Source organism: Furipterus horrens, unplaced genomic scaffold (genome assembly GCF_987537825.1).
Source record: "Furipterus horrens unplaced genomic scaffold, mFurHor1.1.pri manual_scaffold_1, whole genome shotgun sequence".
Classification (NCBI taxonomy): Eukaryota; Metazoa; Chordata; class Mammalia; order Chiroptera; family Furipteridae; genus Furipterus; species Furipterus horrens.
In genome coordinates this window covers 35,047,821-35,073,757 of record NW_028327171.1, presented here as the reverse complement: position 1 = coordinate 35,073,757, position 25,937 = coordinate 35,047,821, and the positions used below count along the sequence as shown (strand labels likewise).

The 25,937-nt window shown below is 38.8% G+C and overlaps 1 protein-coding gene across 3 annotated transcripts in view; it reads right to left on the bottom strand.

The window, feature by feature from the left end:
* FNDC3B (fibronectin type III domain containing 3B) overlaps positions 1-25,937 on the bottom strand; it is a 323,327-nt gene that overhangs the window by 83,118 nt on the left and 214,272 nt on the right. For all 3 annotated transcript variants that reach the window (XM_090273940.1, XM_090273959.1, XM_090273949.1), the window contains exons 7-9: positions 23,189-23,247; positions 15,066-15,217; positions 12,474-12,533 (exon numbers count right to left, since the gene is read on the bottom strand). In XM_090273940.1, the coding sequence (XP_090130066.1) occupies positions 12,474-12,533; positions 15,066-15,217; positions 23,189-23,247 (271 nt within the window). The remainder of the gene's footprint in view (positions 1-12,473; positions 12,534-15,065; positions 15,218-23,188; positions 23,248-25,937) is intronic.

Here is a 25,937-nt window from a genome sequence, read left to right as displayed (position 1 = left end):
AAAAGGAGGCAGGGAAAGGGCCTGCAAAGTACTATCTGACCACAGTTAGTTATCTGGGGAGATCTGGACTCGGTCAATTTGTTCCTTCTCTTTAATGAGATTCTTAGAGTCAGAAGTCCATACTTATTAGGCCAGAGAAACATGAGCGATGGAAGTTCTTGGCAGCCAGGTGGGGAGGATGACAGTCGGGATAAAAGAACCCGATAGCAGAAGTAAAATTTTAAGGTAGTTGAAGATGGACAGTCCTATGAGCCACATGGAATTATTTTCCTTGTCCTTAAACTCAAAGAAGTGTTTAAATTAGTATGTTTAAATTAGGAGTCAATTTCTGTCTGCAAAGTAAACAAGATGCATTTTATATGGCAATATAAATGTGCTGCATACAACACCTAAAATTGGACATCATATTTAAGTATCATGATTATATCTGTCATTTAAAACTGTTTAGTAAATAGATAGCAACTAGTGGCTTTTACTAATAAGTTTTAATAAAATAAAATTCTCTGGAAATGAAGCTATATTTCAAAAAATGTTGCAATCATGTTTTCACATGATGGTGATGCGTTTTCTCAAAATAGCACGTGACAGGAAGATTTGTGAAGCATAATTAGTTTCGTAGGTTAAGTAAGTCAGCAAAAAGTTCAGTTCCTTTTTTATTTACCCCAGCAAAGAAGAATAAATTTTTCTAACAATATAATTAGTCTTGTGTTAGGTTTTCACATTTGTTTCAGTTTAAATACCGACTAAATGTTTATGAAACAGGTGCTCCAAGAATTTCAGAAACTTGCTTCCAGCTTCTTCCAGAACATCTGTAACATACTAGGAGCCACAGTTGCTGGTCAATAACATGTATTTCATAACTCTGCACTGAGCTGGTCAACCATATTTTTGGAAATGTTTCATCACATAATTTTTCTGGGAAATGTTATTACATGATATCATCTGAGAAACTTCTTTGCCAAATTGTTTATGCCACTGACTGGAAAATTGCTTCAAATTTCATCATGAAATTGCTATCCATTCCATCACTCAAATTCCTGGTTATCCTATCATTGATAAAAATATAAATCCTTGACTCCACAGTAAAATGGTTATTTCACAATACCAGTGTTAACTATAAAACTACCAATTAAAGAGATATATAATTTTCTTTGTATATGCATAAATATTTGTATAAGTGAATATATAAATGTTTATGTATAGAAACTTACACACTTATATATAAGTCTTATAAAAATGTTTATTTATATATGCATATATGTACTGGATTTTTCTTATCCCTCCTTCTCAACACACACATACACACACACACACTTTATCTTGTGTACTCACACATAATATTTTGTATTGGTGGTTTTATACAGTACATAATACAATGCCCTGTATGAAAGCACTGAATAAATATATTTCAACAATTACAAATTGATTCCTTTTAAACATTCAAACAACATTAAACCAAAAAGAACAGCATGTGTAAGAACTGGGTAACAAACACAAAAATGATGATTTTAATAAAAATCTAACCCAACGCTCAAGACCTAATATTTTGCAAATCTACATAATAAGGAGTATTAATTTGCTCAATCACCAAGAGGAAAAAAGGAATAATAGCTGAATAGATGTGTAACCAATGACACACAAAAATTCAGTGAAAAGTGAGAAAGGAAAACATCTTTAAAACCTGAGATGTCTTAGGATATAGTTTTCCATGTGGAATTTGGCCTAAATGGCACGACAAGTGCCAATCTAAACAGCCACAGACACATGACTTGTAGCACTGTCCCAAACATGTTACTGGTCTCTTAATAAATTATTTGTAGTAACAGTGAGATGGCAAGAAGAAGCTAAGAGCTGTTATTGCCTAGAAACTGAAGCCAAGCACCAGACAGTTCAGTGACAGAATGCCCCGACTGAGAGACAACTGCTTAAAAAAAGAAGGTTCAAATATGTGATTGCTAAAGTCTGACAATACTAACATTAGGGAAGAAAAAGTTGAAAATGAGAAAAGTCATTACATAAAGATACCAGGGAATCAGTGTGAAGGGGACAAAATCAGAATAGCAAAACAAAAAGCAACAAGAAATATAAGAACAGAAGCCCTAAGTGAGACTTCAGTAGATGACTTGAGAAAGAAACCTTTCACTCTACTGAAAAGTAATTGAACGAAGACTTCTGCATGCCTTAATCAAAAATTGCAATATTAAAAACTAGAAGGAAAATGTAGGGGGTTTGGCACTGCTAAAATAAATATGTCCATTTTGATCACTGGCTCCAGAGATGTCCACGAGGGTAACACTTTCTAAATTGGTAATGTATAAACCAATAAAAATGGCAATGGATACAACTGCTCATTTTGCAGCTGTACAGTAATGGAATTCTTTTGTAGCTTCTGTTATGGATATTTAGTGAGGAATTTATTTCTACATAGCCTTTTGAGGCCTTATAGGTGACTACTAAATTTAAAACTATATTTGAAGCTACTGCATTTGATAAAAGTTTACACTCCTGGAACTGAAATTCTGAGAATGTTAATTTAACTGAACCATAAAAAGAGATTTTGTCTTTTGGTCAGCGCTAAATATAGTTTATATTTATCCCAATAAAATAGTGAGGGATATGATCAAACTATACACAGGTTCGAAGAACTTGCATCATGAAGTCTTTTTTTCTTTCTAGAGTGTGGAAACCTACAACAACCTTGGAAAAACACAACAAACAAAAACCACATTTATACACTTTACAGGGTTATAATAGATTTGCATATAATTCATTTGCTCTCAAACCATCTTTCTGAGGCTGGTGCTATTATCTTCACTTTATAAATAAGAAAACAAAGCCACAGATGTGTAAATGGCTTGCCTAACCATACGCCTTTACTAAATGACCAAGCCATTAACTCTAAATTCCAACCTCTTTCCATTATATATCATGCTGCCTTGCCAAACCAATTCAAGGCAGAGGAAGAAGTCAACTCTAAGTATGAGTTGGAAGTGTAAAGACTCTTCTTAGCTTGAAAAATAAAAGACTGTTTAAGGAGAGAGAATGAATGATTTATACTGACTATGGACTAGGCAAGGCAAAATTATAAATTATCTCAGGAGATAATTTTTTAAATACTAAAAGAGACCATGGATTTTCAATCTCTCTAGCAGACAGAGAGCTAGACCAAGTAATAGTTGGTGGTGCCTCAAGCTGCACATGTGCGGCATCACACGTGTCATACATGTCACAGTGTGTGGGGGGTCCCAGATGTGTCAGGAGAGAATCTGGATCCAAGGCCTCTAGATGGCAACTACCTCATATTTTTATTTCCTTGGGGAAAATCCATTAATCATTTCTTTTATCTGCCCAGAATTCCAAGGTATTCAAAAGACATAGCAGGGGAAAAAAGAAAAAGAGCAATTGTTCGAGCTTTAGCCTTAGTAATAGTAGTTTTAAAAAATGAAAGAAGGTAAGGATGGACGCCATTATTGCAGCTCTCCGACAAACACCACAAGAATTCACCAGCCCAATGATCGACTAGGTTAACAACTGAAGGAGAGAGCCACAGACTGTGGATTACTGTTAGTCTTGAATGGGCTTCCTAGGGCCAGACTGGGACACCATCTGACATCAACAGGGGTGGATCCAGACAGAGAAGACAGTGCAGATGTACAACAGCATACAAGACATGGTGGGCAGGGTGACTCTCAGTCAGTCAGCCGGAGGGAAGGACCCACAAGAGAATGACCCAACAACAACCAAAACCCAATTACAACCAGAAAGCCCACATAAATGGCATAAAAGAGCATCCCAAAAGCATCAATTTCAGGAGATCAAGGAGACTGTGCCACTGAATCCCACAGGTCTTCTACCACAGAAGGTCACATCATGAATACAGGAGTCAAAGCAAATCAATCTAATATGGAGAAATAAGCATGAAGAGTCAAAAGGAAAGCAGAAATCCTTAGAAAGAATGCTAGGTGAAATATAGGCAAGCAAACTATCAGACACTGAATTCAAAGTAATGGTTAAAAGGATGCTTAATGAGCTCAGTGAGAACTACAAAGAACTCCAGGGAAGTTACAAGGAACTTACTATAAACTACACCAGCATGAAAAAGTACATAGAAACTATCAATAAGACCCAGGAGGAAATAAAGAATACAATTTCTGAAATAAAAAACACAGCAGAAGGAATTAGAAGCAGGCTAGATGAAGCAAGGAACCGAATCAGCAAGCTAGAGGACAAGGTAGAAAAAAATTCCCAGACAGAGCAACAAAGCAAAACTCAAAAAGAAGGAAGAGGGTTTAAGGGATTTGCAGCACAACATGAAATGTAATAATATCCATATCATAGTCATACCAGAAGAAGAGGAGCAACAGATAGAAAACCTGTTTGAAAAAGTAGTGACAGAAAATTTCCCTAATTTGATGAGAGAAAAAGTCACGCAAGTCCAGGAAGCACAGAGGGTCCCAAATCAAGACGAAACCAAAGAGGCCCACTCCAGGACACATCATATATAAAATGGCAAAATTTAAAGACATAGAAAGATTCTTAAAAGGCAGCAAGGGAGAAACAGCTAACACCATATAAGGGAACTCAGGTAAGGCTATCAGCTAACTACCCAATAGAAACATTATAAGCCAGAAGGGAATGGCAAGAAATATTCCAAGTAACAAAAAGCAAAGGCCTGAAACCAAAACTACTCTACCCAGCAAGGCTCTCATTTAAAATGAGAGGTGAAATAAGGAGTTTCCCAGACCAAAAAAAGGCTAAAAGAATACATTTCCACCAAACCAGCATTGCAAGACATGCTAAGGGGACTACTTAAAAAAGACGAAGGTGGGGAAGGGAGAGGCGGCACACGTACAAAGGCAAAAAATGGCAATGAATAAGAACCTATCAATAATGATCTTAAATGTAAACGGGTTAAATGCTCCAATCAAAAGACAGAGGGTAGCTGACTGGATAAGAAAACATGACCCACATATATGCTGCCTACTAGAGACCTACCTCACAATAAAATATCTATATAGACTGAAAGTGAAGGGATAGAAATATCCAAGCAAACAGACATGAAGAAAATGCTGGGGTAGCAATACTTGTATCAGACAAAACAGATTTCACAACAAAGCCATAAAAAGAGACAAAGCAGGACACTTCATAACACTTAAGGGAACAATCCATCAAGAAGATATAACCCTTGTAAACATATATGCGCCCAACAAAGGAGCACCCAAATATGTAAGGTAAACCTTGGAGGACTTCAAGAAAGATATTGATAGCAACACACTCATAGTAGTGGATTTTAACACCCCACTGTCAACAATGGACAGATTCTCCAAGCAAAGAAACACCAAGGATATTGTGACACTGAATAACACTCTGGATCAAATCGACTTAATTGATGTATACAGAATCTTTCACCCAAAGAAGCAAAACACACATTCTTTTCAAATGCATATGGACCACATGGTAGGACACAAAACAAGCCTCAACAAACTCAAGAAAGTAGAAATTATATCAAGCATCTTCTCAGATCACAATGACTTGAAACTAGAAATAATCTCTAAAGGAAAAAACTCAAAAACATTCAAATTCATGGAGACTGAACAACATGCTATTAAATAATGAATGGGTTAACAATGGCATCAAGGAAGAAATCAGTAAGTTTCTGGAAACAAATGGAAAGGAACACACAGCAGCCCAAAACCTAAGGGTCACAGTGAAGGCAGTCATGAGAGGGAAGTTCATAGCAATAAGGCCTACTTAAACAGTATAGAAGAATCTCAAATAAATATACTAACCCCTATAGCTACAGGAAGTAGAGGAACAACAAACAAAGCCCAAAGTGAGTAGAAGGAAGAAATAATCAAGATCAGAGCAGAATTAAATGACATAGAGACAAACGAACAAACAAACAAAAAACAATTCAAAGGATCAATGAATCCAGGAGGTAGTTCTTCAAAAAGATAAAACAAAATCCACAAGCCTTTAACCAGACTCATCAAGAAAAAAAGAGGGAGGACACAAATAAATAAAATTAGAAATGAAAGAGGAGGAATCACAACCAATACCACAGAAATACAAAGGATTGTAAGAAATCTCTATGAACAACTATATGCCAAGAAATTTGACAACCTGAGTAAAACAAATTTCTAGAAACATATAATCTTCCAAAACTGCATCAAGAAGCAGCAGAAAGCCTGAATAAACCAGTAACAACTACTGAAACTGAAGCAGTGATCATAAAACTCCAGGCACACAAAAGCCCTGGATTGGATGGCTGCACAGGCAAATTTTACCAACATGTAGGGAAGAGCTAACTCCTATCCTTCTCAAACTATTCCAAAAAATTCAAGCGCGAAGACTGCAAAACTCTTTCTATGAGGTCAGTATTATCCTAACTCCAAACCCAAGTTAAGACATAACAAAGAAAGAAACTACAGGACAAGATCGCTGTTGAACATAGATGCTAAAATCCTCAACGAAATATTGGGAAACCAGATCCAGCAACACATTAAAGAGATCATACACCACGATCAAGTGGGATTCATCCCAGGGATACAAGGATGGTATGATATTCACAAATCAATAAATGTAATACAACAGATAAACAAAAGAAAAAAATCACATGGTCATATCAATAGATGCTGAAAAAATAGTTGATAAAAGTACAGCACCCATTTATGATAAAAAAGCTAAGCAAAGTAGGAATAGAGAGCATACCTCAACATAATAAATGCCATATATAAGAACATCATACAGCCAACATCATACTCAACGGGCTAAAACTAAAAGCTTTCCTCCAAACATCAGGAACAAGACAAGGGTGTCCACTTTCACCATTTTTATTCAGCATGGTATTGGAAGTTCTAGCCACAGCAATCAGACAAGGAAAAGAAGTAAAAGGCATCTAAATCGGAAAAGAGGAAGTAAAACTGTCATTATTTGCAGATGATGTGATAGTGTACATAGAAAACCCCATAGGCGCCACCAAAAAACTATTTGACCTAATAAGTGAATTTGGCAAAATAGCAAGATATAGCCAATATTCAGAAATCAAAGGCATTTTTTTACACCAATAATGAAATATCAGAGACAGAAACTAGGAAAAAGATCCCATTTACTATAGCAACAAGAAAAATTAAAAATACCTAGGAATAAACTTAACCAAGGAGGTAAAAGACCTGTACTCAGAAAACTACAAAATACTGAAGAAATTAAGGAAGATACGACTAAATAGAAGCATATACTATGTTCATGGATTAAAAGAATTAACATCATTAAAATGGTCATACTACCCAAAGCAATCTATAGATTCAATGCAATCCCTATTAAAATACCAATGACATATTTCACAGATTTAGAACAAATATTTCAAAATATTTCAAATCTTTATATAGAACTAGAAATGACCCTGAATAGCCTCAACAGTCTTGAGAAAAAAGAACAAAGTAGGAGAGATCACAATACGTGATATCAAACTATATTACAAGATCACTGTAATCAAGACAGACCGGTACCGGCATGAAAACAGACATATAGAACAACGGAACAGAACAGTGAGCTCAGAAATAAACTCATGTCTCTATGGTCAATTAATATTTGACAAAGGGGGCAGGAGCATAAAATGTAGTAAAAATAGCTTTTTCAACAAATAGTGTTGGGAGATCTGGACAGGTACAGTAGTCTCTCTCTAAATCGCGGTTCACTTATTGTGGCCTCACTGTACCATGGGATTTAAAAAAATATATTATATTTAATTATTTATCATGGATTTTTCACTATATCATGGGATTTTGCGGTACTGTATACGTATGTTGTTAAAGTTATGTAGGTTTAAGAGCATAGAATATGTTTAAGAACATAAGGACTTCCGGCCAAGATGGAGGCTTAGACGGACACGCTAGGTCTCCCTCTACAACCAGAGAGGAATACAACTACTTCAAAACAAAGGATAACTAGAAATTCCAGAAAATAAAGCTACACGGAAGCCCAACATATGAAGTTATAAAACAGCGGTGCCATTTGGGCAGGTAAGAGTTAAAGAAGGCAAAGCTGTTTGCGGAGCGGCGGGGCGGGGCGGGGCGGCGAAAAATCCCGGAGGCAATCAAGCCCCTGGCCTTCGCGACCCCAATCAAGCCCCTGGCGTGGGCGACTCCAGCGCTGGGGAGCAGCCGCAGCATCGCCTTGAACAGTGAGGCCCAGGGGGGCGGGAGGACGGATCCCGGTCTCCTAGCTGAATAACTGTGTGAATCCATCTTGGACCCCCGCCCCCACAGAAAGCACCACAGGGCTGCGAAATAGGTCGCGGACAGGCAGGCGCCGGCAGGTCGCTGATTTGTGACGCTTACACAGGCACCGCCCCCGACAGCCGGCCCAGGAAAACAAAACGCATCTGTCAAAATGTGGCAGACAAATATAGAGATCCGGGTGGTGCAGCTCACCAGGCAGCAGATAGAGAACCTGACAGATGAACAGATAAGAAACCTGTCAGAGGCTCAGTTCTGGGCCATTGTTATCAGGTGGCTTACAGAATTCACAAAAGAGCAGGAAAAAGATATGAAAGAAGCGAAAAACTTTCATAACGAAAGGAACAAAACCACATACGAGACAGATGGTGAGGAATCCAGAGTTCATTTCAACAAACTGGAATATGGAGAAGGAACAAGCAGTCAACCAATGCAGCGAGAGGAAATAGGAAGCCACAATGAGAGGATCAGAAACCTCTGGGACAGCTATAAAAGGCCCAACATAAGAATCATTGGTTTGCCAGAGAATGAGGAAGATGAACTAGAACTTGAAAAATTGAGTGAAAATATAATAAAGGAGAACTTCCCAGACTTGGGGAAGGGAATAGACTTGCAGGTCCAGGAAGCAAGGAGAGTTCCCAAGAGACTGGACCCAGGGAGAACCACTCCAAGACACATTATAATCAAAATGTCAAAAATTAAAGATAAAGAGAGAATCTTAAAAGCAGCAAGAGAGAAGAAAAGAATTATGTACAAAGGGGTCCCAATTAGACTATCAGCTGACTTCTCAAGGGAAACCCTACAGGCAAGAAGGGACTGGCAAGAAATATTCAAAGTAATGAAAATCCAAAACCTACAACCACGAATACTCTATCCAGCGAAATTGTCATTCAGAATAGAAGGACAGAGAAAGTGTTTCCAGGACAAAATAAAACTGAAAGAGATCATTAGATCCAAACCACTGTTATATGAGAAGTTAAAGGGACTGGTTTAAAAAACAGAAGCTAGGGAGATGAAACAAAGGCAAACGAAACAGGCAACGAGAGTGGAAAAGGAACTGTGGGTAAGGGAAGCATAGTGGGGGGAGGTCAACAGAGAGGGGGAGTGGGGAGAGGGAGGGAGATGATATAGGAATTGGGGATCATGGTAGGAGGGAATGGAATAGACGGAGAGAGGTTGGGAGGAACTGTATGCACAACTAATGGACATAATCTAAAAGGGGGGGACAACTGGAGGGAGGGGGCCACCGGGTGGAGGGGAGCAGAGGGAAGGGAAAGTGGCACAAATGTAATATTTTAATCAATAAAACACATTAAATCTGAAAAAAAAAAAAAAAAAAAAAAAGAACATAAGTAGTGTTTGTAAGTGTGGAAAAGGTTAATAAGGGAGTGGGAAAGATTAATAATGGACTGGACTGGGAACGGTTTGTAAGTGTGTGGGAAGGATTTATAAAGCCTTAAAAGATATATAAATACTAAAATAAATGTAAGGTTCCTACTTTGTGGATTTTCACCTATTGCGGGGGGGGTCTAGAACATAATACTCGTGATATGTGAGGGAATACTCTACATGCAAAATAATGAAACTAGACCACCAACTTACACCATACACCAGAATAAATTCAAGATGGATAAAAGACTTTTAAATGTAAGCTATGACACCATCACAGTCCTAGAGGGAAATATAGGCAATAAAATTTCAGATATCCCATGTGGCAATATTTTCACAGATATATCTCCTAGGGCAGTGGTTCCCAAACTTCCTAATGCCGCAACCCTTTAATACAGTTCCTCATGTTGTGGTGACCCCTAACCATAAAATTATTTTCGTTGCTACTTCATAACTGTAATTTTGCTACTGTTATGAATTGAATGTAAATATCTGATATGCATAATGTATTTTCATTGTTACAAATTGAACATAATTAAAGCATAGTGATTAATCACAAAAACAATATGTAATTACATATGTGTTTTCTGATGGTCTTAGGTGACCTCTGTGAAAGGGTCATTCGACCCCCAAAGGGGTCGCGACCCACAGGTTGAGAACCGCTGCTCTAGGGGTTTTCACAAATGTACTATGACATGCATCCACCTTTATAGTCCCATACAGAGTAGTTCCATGGACCTAATAATCCTCAGTGCTCCGTCTTGTCATTCCTCTACCTGTAAGAGGAATCTAAAGAACAAGACAAACAAAGGAGCAGAATAGAACCAGAGACATGGAAACAAGGAACAGACTGACAGCAACCAAAGGGGAGGGTGGAGTGGGATAAGGGGGGAAAGAAAGGGAAGGGTCTTGTCAAGGAACAGGTATAAAGGACCCATGGACATGGACAACAGGGTGGGGACTGACAGTGGGAGTAAGGGGGTGGACAAGGCAGGGGAGAACAACACAGGAAAATTGAGGCAACTGTAATAGAACAACAATAAAAAAGAAAAAAAAATTGAAGGGAAACAACAGACAGGATGGTAAATAAAGGGGCAATTCTTTATGACATGTAAATTTGTTTTAAAAGATACTGTCAGCTCATGAATGAGCAGGAAATTAATAAAGTAAATCTTTAGTAAAGCAATAACAATAAACTGTTAAAAGATGGAGAAAAAAGGAAACATATGTTAACAATGACTAATGGAGAACACTTACATGGCTCCCTATAGTGTTACATTTTCTGGTTCATTGTTAAACAGACCATTTGACAGAATGATTAAACTATTTCTATATCATCCCAGCTTTACAAATTATACAAATCTTTTTGTTTGTACAGACTATGTGAAAAGTTCAATGTTTGGGCTAAAGCTAACTGACTCAAAACCCAAAAGTTTTGATTTAAACAGGAAGAGATGGTTGCATAAGAGTTCATCTAAACACTACAACAGCTATCCAGATGTACACTTTATGACTGAATGTAAAACACCTTCCTCTTTTACGTATTGCTTTAAATTTAGTTTTAAATACTTGTGCACCAAATAAGATATTATATCCTGAGCACAGCCCTACTTCCATACCTTTCTTACTGAGAAAATTGTGACAGGGATTCTACGGTGGACCAAAGTTAAATTAATCAATTCATGGCAGAACCACACTAGAATTCAAGCCTCCTGATAATTAATATGTTCTTCTTATTAGGCAACCCTGTCTCCACCCCATCACAAAGGAATATGTGGTGTGAATTAACCTTTGGAAAGTATAATAAAGGATGTATGCTTAATGCTTGCAATTTTATTGCATAATCTTTATGTACATGTATATAACTGGAGAAAATGGAGAAAATGTTGTTGTGAATCCTAGTAGATAAAATTACAATTTCTGGTCAACTTAAAAATTAAGTACATAAAATAATTTTAATTAAAATTTAAAAATTTGAAATGTTATGGATCATATTCAGAAATCTGCTTATTTACAAATGGACATATGGATGTATCTAATTTTAAATAATTAGATGAGCTCTGTGAAAGTCCAGGTACCATCTTCTATTTCACAGGCCTATGGGTGGCTGGGTTTTTCCCTAAGATTAGCTAGCCTTGCCTTCCAGAGTAGTCCCAGTGGAGATTTCAAAAAAATAATAGTAAGGTTTTAGGCTACATATCAGATTATACAGGTTCACTACTGCTAAATCAAATCAATTATTAAAGATAATTTGATATCTGCATTAGTTTTCTTATTTCAAAATCAAAGGTCTAAAGGTGTTTTTGCAACCTGTGAAGGACTTGTTTGGTCAGATAGGTTAAACATATGGTTTCTATTTATGATCTATAATAAACAACTAATATACCCATGGTAAAAGACCCATTTGTTTTATAGAAAGAAAACATTATATACTAAACCACACAGTTCAATACATTACTATAGTAGACTATATAAAATAAAAATTACTGTTAAAAGGTAGTTCAGACAACGAGCCAAAGTATTGCAACTTAAAAGTTAGGCAAGTGCTGTTAACCACAAATTTAAAAAAAGAAAAAGAAAATTATTACTATTAGAAAGAGGAGAAGGGAGAAAGAAAGAGGTAGACAAACATCAACATGTGAGAGAAACATCAATTGGTTGCCTATTGCACTCCCCCAACCGGGACCTGGCCCGAAACGCAGGTATGTGCCCTGACCAGGAATTGCGATGTCCAACACACTGAGCCACACCAGTCAGGGCAACCACAAAACTTTTAAAAGGAGGCACATCATTGATTTTAGCAAACTGAATTCTTCACTCTAGTTCAGCTCTAATATCCTAACTCACCTCACATGATAATCAGTTGCTGGTCTAAGATCTTTCAGGTTATATTCTAAGTCTTCTCCACTGCAAAGAAAAATCATTCATTAGTCAATCATATTAAGTCTCAGAAGTAAAACAAGTTTTGGATCTGGGTCTCACTGACATGTACCAACAATGATGCAAGAACTATTATATGATTCTGCCATAAACCAGAAATAAACTTTCCAATTTGGCATTATTATCTTTCTAAACTAGAAAATTAGATTCCTTTTAATTATGCCATTCGAAACATGAAACATGGCAAGTTACACTTACTAATAAAATTCCGAAAGGTCTTATCACTTCTTCAAAGTAAACACATTTAAATAAGTAAATAAGTAAGAAAGCAAATTAATAAATAGACAATATAAATGTAAATGTAAATAACTGTATGAGCTGCCAAATGAAGGTAGCTCCTGGACTCACCTTGGCAGGAACCTCTACTACTCAATTTTTCAACTCTCCTTAAGTAATCTCAATCTGCTTCCCTCACATATCAATATCAATAAATAAGTCTAATATAAAATAAAACCATTAATATCACCATAAGTTGCAATGGAACCTCAATTTAATCATGAGGAAACAACATAAAATAAGGAATTTTCCATTAAAATATTTTTAAAGGTGAGGAGTATGGGGAAGGGCATGATTACATTCTTTAAGAATGTCTGTCATGAAACAGAGAAATATTGTGTTCCAAATTAAAGAAGGCTAAAGGGACAGGACAACTAAATGCAGTATCTGACCCCAGACAGGGTCCTGTCTTGGAGGAGGCGAAAAAGGCTATAATGGACGTTATTCAGATCAACTGACAAAACGAGGATGCGGATGATTAATTGATAAAAGTATTATATCAGTATAAATTTATAAAGTTGATAACTGCCCTGTGGCTATTTAATAACAGGAGAATCTGGGTAAAAGAGTATACACATTATTTCTTGATCTCTTTATTTTTTTCCCAAGTTTTATAAGTTTAAAATGATTTCAAATAAAAATAATTCTTTAACGTTGTACACTGGAGGTCAATCTCCACACCTTGCGTGCAGCACTGTTGTTTGACCTGCACATCATTTTAAAGATTTTTTTTTTTAATTTGCTGAATTAGTTTAACATTAGGAAAGTTTACATAACAACTCAAATATTCAGCATTTCTTGAAAAAAGAAACCCAGAGAATCAGTATACCTAGGCCTGCACTTCCTTCTGGCAACAACCTATTTTAGGTGGGGACAGGAGCTCTCCTGTTCACCTAACTCCCAACCTTGGCTTTTCTCCCTTATATCCCTTCTGGGCATTTGAGACTCCAGCCCCTGCCACCAACGGCTGGCTATCTGGCATTGATAGAATCTATCTGTTTCTTGGTGGGGCTGGGGGAAATGCTGCTCTGGGTTTCTTTAAGGTTTCTACCAGTTCTGACTTTTCAAAACAGAACCAAATGGTTGTGAGCCAGAGGAAGGTGTCAGGATTTATTTTTAAGTAGAGTGGGGAATCACTGCAGTTTTCTCCACAGGGCAAGGACACTGACTTATATTTCTGCAGGATGGAGGCTACATTGTAGGAGAGCAACAGAGGATGCTGGGAGACCCTGAGGAAGGTCCTGCAGAAGTCCAAGGAAGAGACCACAGAGCACTATGGCAACCAGAGGAGTGAGCAGCTACAGGGCTTTCTTCCCTATCTCTCCCCCTGCTCTTCGGCCAGAAGAAGACATGCCTCTGGAGAAAGTTAGGGGGAACAGGACTGGTGAGATACAGATTGCAGCAGCGGAGTGAGAGAGAAAACCAGCCAGTGGTTTTTTGTGTGGCCTTGTTACCCTGGGCTCCAGTCATTCCTGGGACCACTCACGGGAGGTTGGGGGTGGGGTGGGAAGGCTCAGCTCAGACAAGTAGTTAAAACAAGACCAGCTCTGATTTCCTGCTTTGCAAATGTGTCCAGTCCCTACAATTACAAAGCAGAAAAGACTTGACCCTAAAAAACGTTTTTATCGCATTTAGAACACGGCTATAAATCATCTGAATGCCTAATACCTGGGAGTCTATAAAGCAGAAAGAGATAATCCCTTATTCTGTGTGCTAAATGTTTAGGCATTCAAGAAAGCCCTGGCATGAAACACTTTAAAGTAATTTTTACTACAGGCTGGAAAATAGAGAAGGATAAAAATTAAGGTGAAATTCTTACTTCACATAACCATGAAAACATATTGTGGAATTAAAAAAAAAAAAAAAAAACTAGTCATAGGTCTGAGTCTAAAAATGGGTAATCATATGAGTGTATAATGTATGTAAAAACTAAAAGTCATGTTCATGTTTTTCCCTGACATTATTAGAATATTTCCATTATTCTATACTGACAAGCTAACAAAATGATCTATTTCACCAACACCAAATAGCTCTATAATAGCCATTTCTGATTAATTACTCTAGACTAAATTAACTTGACATTCTAATTATTACCAATTCTTAAAATGAACAACTTAAAGGAAAATTTAAAGCGCCTTTAAATTTTCCTTTGTTTTCTATTTTCCCTTCATGACTCCAGTCTCACCATTAAGCAGAAGAGAAACACATGAAAATACACATCACCTATAAATTATCTTGTATTTTCCATCTCGTCCTTTGTCTGATAAGGCAACCTCATAGCTGTAGGGGAAGGAAAGGCCACTGTGGGGTCCACATGAAAGTCCAACAGGGGGAGCCCAGGACAGCACAACTGCTCTCGCCTGAATATTAGAAACCTGAGGAAGAAACACATAAACAAAAATATTCAGATTCATTCCACGTAAATGAAACACTACTTCTTCCAATAAAAGCTTTGTGATTATTAGTAGTGGCATAAAACTCGCTCGGATTTAATTCAAGGTCAACAATTTTATTTTAATGACAGCACACAAAAGCATCCTATATGGTGCTCTCTTGTCAAGTCCTAATGTCCAGAATAGAGCTCCTGCAATATCTGTCCTCATAACCCAAACTTCCATTCATGTCCTTCGTAACTCCTACCCAGTGCTCCAGAAAAGAAAAACAATCTGTCACATTTGGTGATTTCTTAAAGGTAAAAAGTTGAATGCAAGATTTCAGTGATCAAGATTCCCATTACATTATGTGGAAGAAGCCACACCCAAAGGTACTTTCTAGGGGCCTCTGAAGCCTTGGTTGGTGCGGAATTATCTTGCAAAGCTAATACCTAAGTAATCACTGAACACTGTTGATTAGCTCTGCAACTTTAAGTGAAACTATGGATACAAAGCCAATTTTACCATAGACTAATTGATATAGACAAGACTTACATTTCTATGGCATTTCATCAACATTATAAAGGAATGATGTTGAACTAAGAGAACTAAGGTTATTTGAGGGCCCACTCACTGTACCCTACAAACCAAACTCCTTTTAAGTTCTGTAAGCTCCCGGGATAACCCAGTGATGGGGAGTGGAACCAAGGCCCAGACGACAGGGTAGAAGCATGTGTGGAGGTGGACAGTCCCCCTCTCCCCACTCTGCTTCTGTCTTTTTGGTTTAACCTTTGCTTAAAACTTCATTTGAAAACAGCAGTCTGAGACTGTAAACAGCCCAACTTCCTTCCCTTACTAAGGACTTCTCTGAGGCATGTTCTATACATACTATCTGCCAGCGGTCTCCAGCAGGACTCAGCCCCAGCTGCCCACAGCTGCAACCTGCTCATTTTTACAGACCCTGCTCTGGCTTCTTCCCCTCCCATCCCAAGTCCTCACTATTGGTGCTTCCTAGGGCCCCTCCCTCCCCACACTCTTTACTCTCAAATCTTTGTTTCAGAGCATGTTTTGGGAGAGACCCAACCTAATTCATGGTCTAATTCTATAAAATAACTCTATGAACTGAATTTTAATGTTCTAATTTTATAAAGGTTATTTTGTTGCTCTCTGGATAACATATTAAAAACTAAGTTAATATAGATGATAAAGCTTCATGCTCATACTTTATGGCTACAGAGTATTAGGCTGTGGATGGAGACATGTAACACTGTCTCCATCTTTTTGTCTTCCATTTCTGTCACTATTTGATCTATATAAAGAGTATTAAAATGTAATATAAATGTATTTAAAAGTATGAATAGTAAATATGAAAATGAACACTGAGTCTCCCTTTTGTCTGTCACTCATTTTATTTTTAGCAGAGACTCTTCCGTATCATTTCTGATCTGTATAGATACAGAATGACATAATTAACTAATTACTTAATCAAACTTCTACTCACGCTTTAAGGGCCCAGCCAGACCTCACTATCCCCAAGTAGCCTGTCCCGGAGTATCTCACCCGTCACCACTCATCGTTTCCACGGAACCTGCTTGATACCTCTCCTTCTGCTCATCCTGTTGATGGCACTTTCCTGCCTCCCCTCTGGACTGTGAGACACCCTCGAGACAGGGCCCAAGTCACACTAAACTGTGAGTAGTGGTTCCTTAGTAAATGTTTGTTGAAAAATAAAAAATAAAAATCAAAGGGAGTAAGATAGACTGAGTTTCTGATACAGGCGACAGTGGAGGGTAGACTAGCATTACACACCTCTAAAAAATCTGATGAGAAACTGTTACAGAATCAATCAAGCCTTCTTTAAAAAAAAAATCCTCACCCTAGGATATGGTTATTGATTTTTGAGAGAAAGTAAGGGAGGGAGTGAGGGAGGGAGGGGTAGAGAGGAGGGAGGGAAGGAAGAGGGGGGGGGGAGAGAGAGAGAGAGAGAGAGAGAGAGAGAGAGAGAGAGAAGAGGGAGAGAGAAACACCGATTGGCTGCCTCCTGCCCTGATTGGGGCGGAACCCGCGACCTTTGCTTATTCTTTTAATCATCATACCTCACCCTGTGAGGGACTGTAGACACACATGTGATTAAGGTATGATCTCTACCTCAAGGACCACCACTCTGGTGGGGAGAACAGATGCGTGAGGGGCCTTGAAGCAGATACACCAAGCACAGGGACCACAGTGGCTTGAGATTGACTTAGGAAAGGTTTCTGTGTGGTCCTGCCAGGCCTCCTGCTCAGAATCAGTCACTATTTTCTGTGCGCTTGGGCTACATTTTGCTGCTACCCATACTTGGCACTTTTGCACTATACTGTGCTTTGCCTGGTTATTTGTGTGTTGTTCCCTTGACTCCATTTAAGACAGCATTTCTACCATATACACCAGAGTATTTGCTAAATTCCTTCACATACTACCAATGAGTAATCTTGAGGTACTAAGTATTATATTTGACTTTTAACTTAAAAAGAGGTATTTTGCTATGAAAAGTTCAGTTTATAATTTAAAAGGTGGCTGATCAGGTACTGGGGAACCTTCCACTGAGGTGACAAATGGCTGCTTCGCACAATTCCAAGAGTACAGTGTGTAATGACTCTGATTCCGTAACTGGTGGGGCGAACTAACATCACGTCTCAAAACAGTTCAGTCACAACCAAGAACTTCAGATGCTGAATAAGATTTCATCGATTCACAACCCTTTAACCTATCTTTTCCATCAGCTATTAAGCATTTGGTATTTTCCTTTCAGACTCGGTTAAATCATTACTTAACCTAATTGTGATGCCCAACACTTGGAGTGTCCACTAAAATAACATTCACCTTTTCCCTAGGTTCCCTGAACAAGCCTCCAATAGGCAAACTGACACCTGAACACAGACTTCTGTGCAAACGCAGGCTTCTGATAGACAGCCTATCAGAATGCACTTTGAGAACTCAGCATCATTTTCAAAGGACAGCGGCTTCTGGGAATGTTTTCCTCGAGCTACAGAACCAGCCTGCCACCTAGATTACTACCACGGTTATGGGGCCAAACCCCTCCTGTGCGTCCTCGCTGCCTCCCTTTCACTGATTCCTGGGCCTCAGGTTTCCTTTCTGTAGGCAGTGCAAGCTGAGAGAAAGAGGGCTTTGTCTCCGTTAGAACTTGGAACTCACTCCCATTTCAGGGCTGATGCCAGCAAATTACATGGTGCCTTTTAAGAGAATGCCACGGAAAAGGGAATCCTCGGCATTAGATCTGCATTTCCTCCAAGTGTGCAGGGAGGTGACAACCTTCATGAGAGATTCAAACCTCTAGGAACTCGAGCTGAGTTCAGGCCTCCTTCAGAGCAACAGCACGCTCGCACAAGCTTCTCTCTCTGGGGTGAAACTTTCTCACCAGCAGCGACCACTGAGCTGAATTGGGCCACGGCTAATCTGATCATCACAGTGATCTCATGGCTGTTGTCCAAAAATAGAAGTTCAGAAGCCACAAAACTAAATGACTTTCTGATGCTTAATTATTCTACCATAAATAGAAGTCAATCTCCTTTGCAATGGTGATTAAAGTGGTGCTTTCTAATTACAAAATTACTGGACAAGACCCAATTTGACATTTGTCTCGGCCCTAGTGATATAACAGTCTATTGTGTGGGTCACTAGTGTAAGTCTGCATAGAAGTGATTTAAATTAAACTACTTTAAAGGATCTTGAAGGACTCTAGAACCACCATCTATTTTGAAATGATTACATACTGATTAGAAATCATTCTTGTCTGTATATTTATTAGAGATTCCAACTTGAGGACAGTTGTTAGTTAAAAGAATCTATATGTACACATTCAGAAATGACAGGACTGCATTATTTTGTAGTTAGTTGACATATAATCCTCAGCTCTCTTTCTCTCCTGTTCATCCCAGGTGATATGATATGCAAATGATATTTGGATCAAAACCACCATTTATTCTCATAAAGTTAATACACTGTTACTGTCATGTTTAAAATATTTCTATGTGAGTTAGTAGCTTCTAAATTTGGTCTGGTCTTTGGATTTAACTATGTGGGTGGTCTGCTGATCCAATTAGGAAGTACGTTAAGGAAATATTACCATAAAAATACTGGCTTCACTTCAAACGTACCATCATGGAAAATAATAACATAAAGGAAAATTTAAAAGGAAAAGGCCAAGGAGGTCATCATTCAAAGGAACAAAGGATACTCGAATCTAGGGTTTTCGCAGTCATCTGTCCCCATAATTCCTTAAATGCTAAAAACCTAAAATCTCTTTCCAGACATGCTGCTTTTATCTTTCAAGGAATCACTTCATAGAAGAACAGTTGTTCCTCTTAGTTGCTTCCTCACTTCTGGACCCAACCAATCAATTGTTTCTATTAGCTAAACGTTAGCAGATGGAAACAATGCTGAAAACACAATTTCAGGCTACATTTATTTAAATCCTAAAAATAAACAGCCCAGAAGTATGTGGAAGACTTCAGGTAGCACCATCAGCCGGGTAGATTAAACCACATAGGTTGGAGGTGGCTAGTACTAACAGAGGTTAATTCCTAGACCACTTAGAATATTATTAAGCTTATTTCTCTGGTACAGCAGTGGCTACAAGTACAGTCCCAAGGCACCTAATTGTTAGTCTCAGGACAAATACCTAGTATAGTTTGTTCCCCATTTTACCCAATGACTAAGTATTTGGATCTTTACAGTAGCTGGGTTTCTGAAAAGTCAATGACTTGCTTAATTCAGGATCCCCCAAATCCTAAAAGGATGACTGGAATCCACAAGTCCTCCATACTGTTTTGACACATTAAATGAACCATCTGCAAAATCTCAAAGAAAAATATATGCCTTTTATTTAGAGGTGTTTCCAGATGTGGCTGAAAGGAAAAAAATTAAGAACAACAATGCTTTATACAATTTTGTGCTGAACTTTTGGCAGCTCATTTCTTTCTCTGCAAGGTGGCTGGGCACCCCTCCTTCGCATTTCAGAGTTTAAGCAGGTAGTTTCATTTTTCCTAATGATATGCTATAAACTATAAAGAAATACTCCATACTCCATTCCAAGTACTCTATAAATAGTATATAATTTACGTCTCAGTCCTAGCTTTCAAAGATGAGGAAACCTAGGCTCAAGGAGGTTATGTAACTTATTCAAGGTCACAGAGACAGTTAATGTCCATGCTGGACCCCAACCGAGAGAACCAGATTGTAAAGCACAGGCTCTTACCCTCCAGGCTGCTGCCTCGTGCTTTGGCACCAGGCTGCCCCCACATTCCACCATACTGGCTGAGCCTCATCTAATGCTGGCCTGTCTTCAGGCATTTTTCTCACCTGCCAGAATCCAGCTGCAACCACTGCAGTCTGTCACACATTTACTTAGCAAATATTTATTAAGGGTTTACACTGTGCCAAGGACAGTGCTAGGTGTGAGGATCACAAAGATAAATAAGTCACAATCATGCCCTGGCCAGTGTGGCTCAGGTGGTTGGAGCATCATCCTGTAGACTGAATGGATGCAGGTTCGATTCCTGGCTGGGGCATATGCCTGGGTTGTGGGTTCGGTCTCTGGTTGGGGTGTGTATGAGAGGCAACCAATCAATTGTTTCTTTCTCACATCAAAGTTTCACTCCCGCCCCCCTGCAACTCTCTTAATATCAATAAGCATATCCTTAGGTGAGTGTTTTTAAAAAAAAAAAAAAAAGACAATCATAAATAACAACTTCGGACAGAGAAAAACTGTTAACAACTAACTGGGCTGGGAAAAAAGAAATGGACTGTCACCAAGAGGAGGTTTATACGGGGACCAGGGGATGGTGTGGGGGGCAGAACAATGATTCCCACCCCACCCCTCACCCAACCAAAGATGTCCATCCACATTGTTATCCCTGGAACCTGTGAATATATTACCCTGCAAGGTAAATGGAGGTTGCAGATGTTATTAAATTAGGGATCCGATCAAGCAGAGTGGGTTATCTTGGTGGGGCCAACTTTATAAGTGAAAGAGGGAAGCAGGAGAGTCAGAGTCAGAGGAGACATGAGGATGAAAAAGGCCACAAGCAAAGAATGCAGCTTCTAGGAGAAGGTGGCAAAGGCGAGGAACCAGGCTTACCCCAGTCTCCAGTAAGAAATGTAATTCTGCAGACACCTTGATTTTAACCTAGAGAGACCCATTTGAGCCCTGAGATGATAAGCCTGATATTTTGCCTAACATCATAAGTATAAAGAAGCATGTGTGTGTGTACACATGACAGAAACAAGGCTATGAAGTTTTGCGACTACACCTGGAACAGTCAACTAACCTGCTGCTTTGCCTTCTCTCTCTGATTATAACTTCTGTTTTCCTCGTGGGATTTTTCTCTTTCTGCTGTACTATAAATGTAAGCTTTCCCCACGATTCTGCCCTCAAGCCTTGCCAATCTCTCTGGGATCTAGCCCCCACCCACTCCCAAAGCTATTATCCACTCCTTAGGCTTGACCATTCCCACGCATGTGGTCTCCCCATCAGCATCTTGCTCCCTTCTCCCCACAGCACTGACCTACAGACACTTGCAGCTGCCCCGTGTTCATCCTCCTGGATGCTCTGCTAGTAAAACAAACTTCACATCTAAGAATAGCAACGAAGATACAAAAAGGACAGATAGGAACTTACTCTAGAGAACGCATAGATTACGGGGAAAGGCACAGAAACAAGTAAATGGAGCACAATGTATTTTAAATGCATGCAGAGCACAGTGACGCTGCAGCAGTACTAGTGCTACTGAACACTGGGGAGCGTCCCACTCACTGGGCAGACCCAGCAATCAAGGCGTCACATTAGAGGAAGTGACTTCTAAAAGGAGGCCTCAAAGCCCAAAAGCCAGTTATCATGACACCCAATTTCTAATAAGTTATAACACCTTACTGATTTCTCTCTAGAATGGCTCTAGTATCCACCCTCTCCTTGCCACAGCTGATGCCACCACCTAATTCTGATTCCCGCAGCCTCTCACTACCACTGAAGTAACAGATTCCTGACTCCTGTCTCCCTGAGGCCATCCTCCTCTCACTCCAACGCATCAGCCAACTGTTTGAACATCCTGAAAGTACAGCCCTGATTATATAATTTCTTTGCTCAAAAACTCTAAATGGCAACATGCTCCTTACCAGATGAAGTACAGACTATCCAAAACAGCATCAATACTCCACTCCGCTACAAGCACCCCATTATGCCCCACGCCTAACACACCTCAAGCTTTTAGGTTTAGTCAAACTCAGCTATGTACCGTACCTTGAGGCATGTTTGGACTCTTCTGTTAAAAAGCCTCAGTATTTCAAACTGAGGAAGAATCCAGGTTTTCCCATTCAGCTAAAAAACACTCCCAAGAACGTGGTTCTCTAATCTCAGATGAAAGGCTGAATCAACATTTTGAAATTTTCACTTCAGTTTCAGAGCACCTGGCAAAATCAACCTTAAAACCTCATAACATCACCACTCCCACCTTTTTTTTCTTGCCATTATGCTCAATATTTTGGACTTATTTTTCTCAACTAATATTTAAGTATCTTTTTGAAATTTACCTGGAAAAATACTTGGAATTACTGAAGTTTTCAAAAATTATTACTACATTTACACAAGTAAAAGGAAACTACTAAAAGAAAACTGTTCTATAGACCTTAGGGATCAGGCGTGGGGAGGCAGGGTGGGGCTGTATCCTTGGAGGTTATTAGAAATACCTAATTGCATTCAGAATATCTAAATAAAGAGGACATTTCAGTGGATTATGACTAAACAGAAGACCTCTGTTCTATATTTTCATATTCCATTAATAGCAACACTATTTCATAGTTTATGAATAATCTGCAATGGGAAGGGGCCCTTTTGCTTACCTACTATGTGGTGAAAGAAAAGCACACTTGAAATACTTAAGAAAGTGTCATTTATGCTGAGAAATCCAGAAGACATACCTGTGGTTTCTCTATTCCTGAAAGAATGTCTTGCACCCTCTTTACTTCCAACTCGTACTCTGCATGGAAAAAGAGGGGGGAAAAATAAGTTAATACCATTAAAAGGCAATAAGATTGTCAAGTTCCTTCCCCAAGGCCTTGACCGAGGATTATCATTGTCACTTGCCTGTTACTATGAACTTTTGGTACCACAAACATGATGATAAAAATCAGAAATGGGGATTCCCTGGGGTGGAGATTTCACTGTGGTTGTGCTAACTAGCCACTATACTGGCTTACGTACTCACCAGGTTGACTAGATTAACACTGAGTTCCACCTAATAATTCAACAGGCAACAGGGAATAGAAGGCCCTAAGGAGGAAAAGGAGAGAAGGAGGGTACCAGTACAGCTAGAAACTGAGTGTGAGGTAGAGATGAGTTTGTAGACAGGTGCCAGTTCGTGCAGGGTTGTGAGTTGAGGCTTTTGAGTTCAATTTTTACTCTAAGTTGGATGGGCAGTCACTGGAGTGTAGAGGGACTACTACCGTGATCTTATTTGGGGTTTGAAAGCTCCATTTGGCTTCTTCATGACAAATGACATAGGAAGGTAAGGGGGTGAGAGCAGAACAACCAGGGAGGACGTTGTCGCACAGGTTCAGGTGAAGGACAGAGTGGCCTGGGCCAGGGATGCTAGTGAAGACAGTGAGAACAAGACTGGCTTTGAAGGTGGAAGTGCTGAAGGGTTGGATATGCTAGGCAAGGCTGAGAGAATGAGAAGAAATCGGGGGTCAAGAATCATCCCTAGTTTTTGGTTTAATCAACCGGATGAACTACGGTATCTTTTAGTACGATATGGAAATGGGCAAGTTTTGGAGAGGGGCAAGAATTCTTTTAGAAATGAAAGGGGGAAATTGTTAGGAGTAGGGAGAATGGGGTAGGAAGGATGTATACAAAAAAAGATGAATGATAGAATTTAAACTTAAGAACCTGTTTTGCTAGAGGAACCTTCTGACTTTCAAACGCTGCTTGATGAATCTAATTTTGAGTTTATAAATTTACTCAACTGTTAAACCTAGTTTATGAGCTAAATGCTAGGCTATATGATTACCAGGACATATGTCCTTGCCTTCAAGAGATTTCAAGTCTAGTGGGGGGTGGAGTGGGGGTTAGAGAGGGGCAATGAAAGCAAACAGACAATTACAATGTGATAGGTGCTATGGCAGATGAAATCCAAAAGTGAGGATTCAATAAGCTTCCTAGGAACCAACATCTAGCTGAGCTCTGTGGACAAGCAGGCATTTGGAGGTGACGGGGAAGTCAAACTACGAAGTGAGAGGTCAGTAAGCCCAGCTCTTCACAGGCCTGTTCATTCTCATTGTTCATGTCTAACCTCAATGTCATCTTTTCAAAGAATCCCACCTCCACTCCCAGTCCCTGCCCCAGACTCACTGGAGTCATTCCCATATCATACTTATTGCTTTCCTATCAGTTATCAAAACCTGAACATTAATTCTCTTGTTTATCTGTTTCTTTGTTTATTACTTGTCTTTTCCTATCAAAATATAAGTTTCTGGAAGGTGGAGATTCTATAGGTCCAGGGAAAATTTTTTTCTGTGAATAACCAGATAGTAAATATTTTAACTAATTAAATTTTTATTAAAGTATCACTGACATATTATATTAGTTTCAGATGTACAACATAAAGTTTCAACATTTATACACCTTATGAAGTAATCACCACAATAAGTCCAGTTGCCATCTGTCACTGTATAAAGTTATTATGATAATACTGACAGCATTTCCTGTGTACTATACGTTACATTCCCATGACTTATTTACTTTATTACTTGAAATTTGTACCTCTTAATCCCCTTCACCTTTTTTTTGCCCAGACAGTAAATACTTTAATCTTTGTGGGCCACACACAGGCCTGCCACAGTCTTCTTTGTTTCTCTGGCCATTTAAGAAATCTTAGCTTGAGGTGCACACAACAACAGGCCCCGGGCCGGCTGCAGTTCTGCAGACACCTCCTGCAGGATATGCTCACCATTTAGCCCAGAGCACCTAGTTCCATTCCCTAACGATCAGATCTCAATAGATGTTTGCTGGCTAAATCAATAAACCAAGCCAATATAAAAAATAAGAAGAATTTACAGCTGACACCAACCTAAACTATAAAAAGATCAGTTCTTCATTTCCCCCCATTGTATTCTGTTTAGTAGAACATGCTTCCCTTTATTTTGTTGAGAAAAAGAAATGAGCTAGTAGAAATATATTTTTAAAAATTATAACTAAGAGAACATTCACTTCCAAAAGACCAAATGTCACAAGCTCATTTATAATCATGTATTATGTTAAGATATAGATAATAATGGATCATGCCCAAAAGTATATATATACTTTCACATTTTCTGGAAGCTCCTACTAAATGAACCATAAATACTGAGTACCTTAGAAGTGTCAGTAAAAACAACAACAACAACAAAACAAACAAAAAAAAACCCATAAGCACAGTTGCAATAAAACGACTGGTTCAGTTTTTAAAGACAGAACTTTCTCCATCACCGGTTATTCCAGAATTTGCAAGACCCTATGGTTTCAAACACACACATAGCTAGATACATCCAAATGGCTATCTGAAGGAGGTCACTGTTTCCTTTTGTCAGACCGACACACTGAAAGTGTCTTAGAAGAACAAGAAGCCTTGAGGGAATAAAGAGTTAGCCTAGAACAGAGACGACCACCTATTCAAGAAAGAAGGGGAGGATT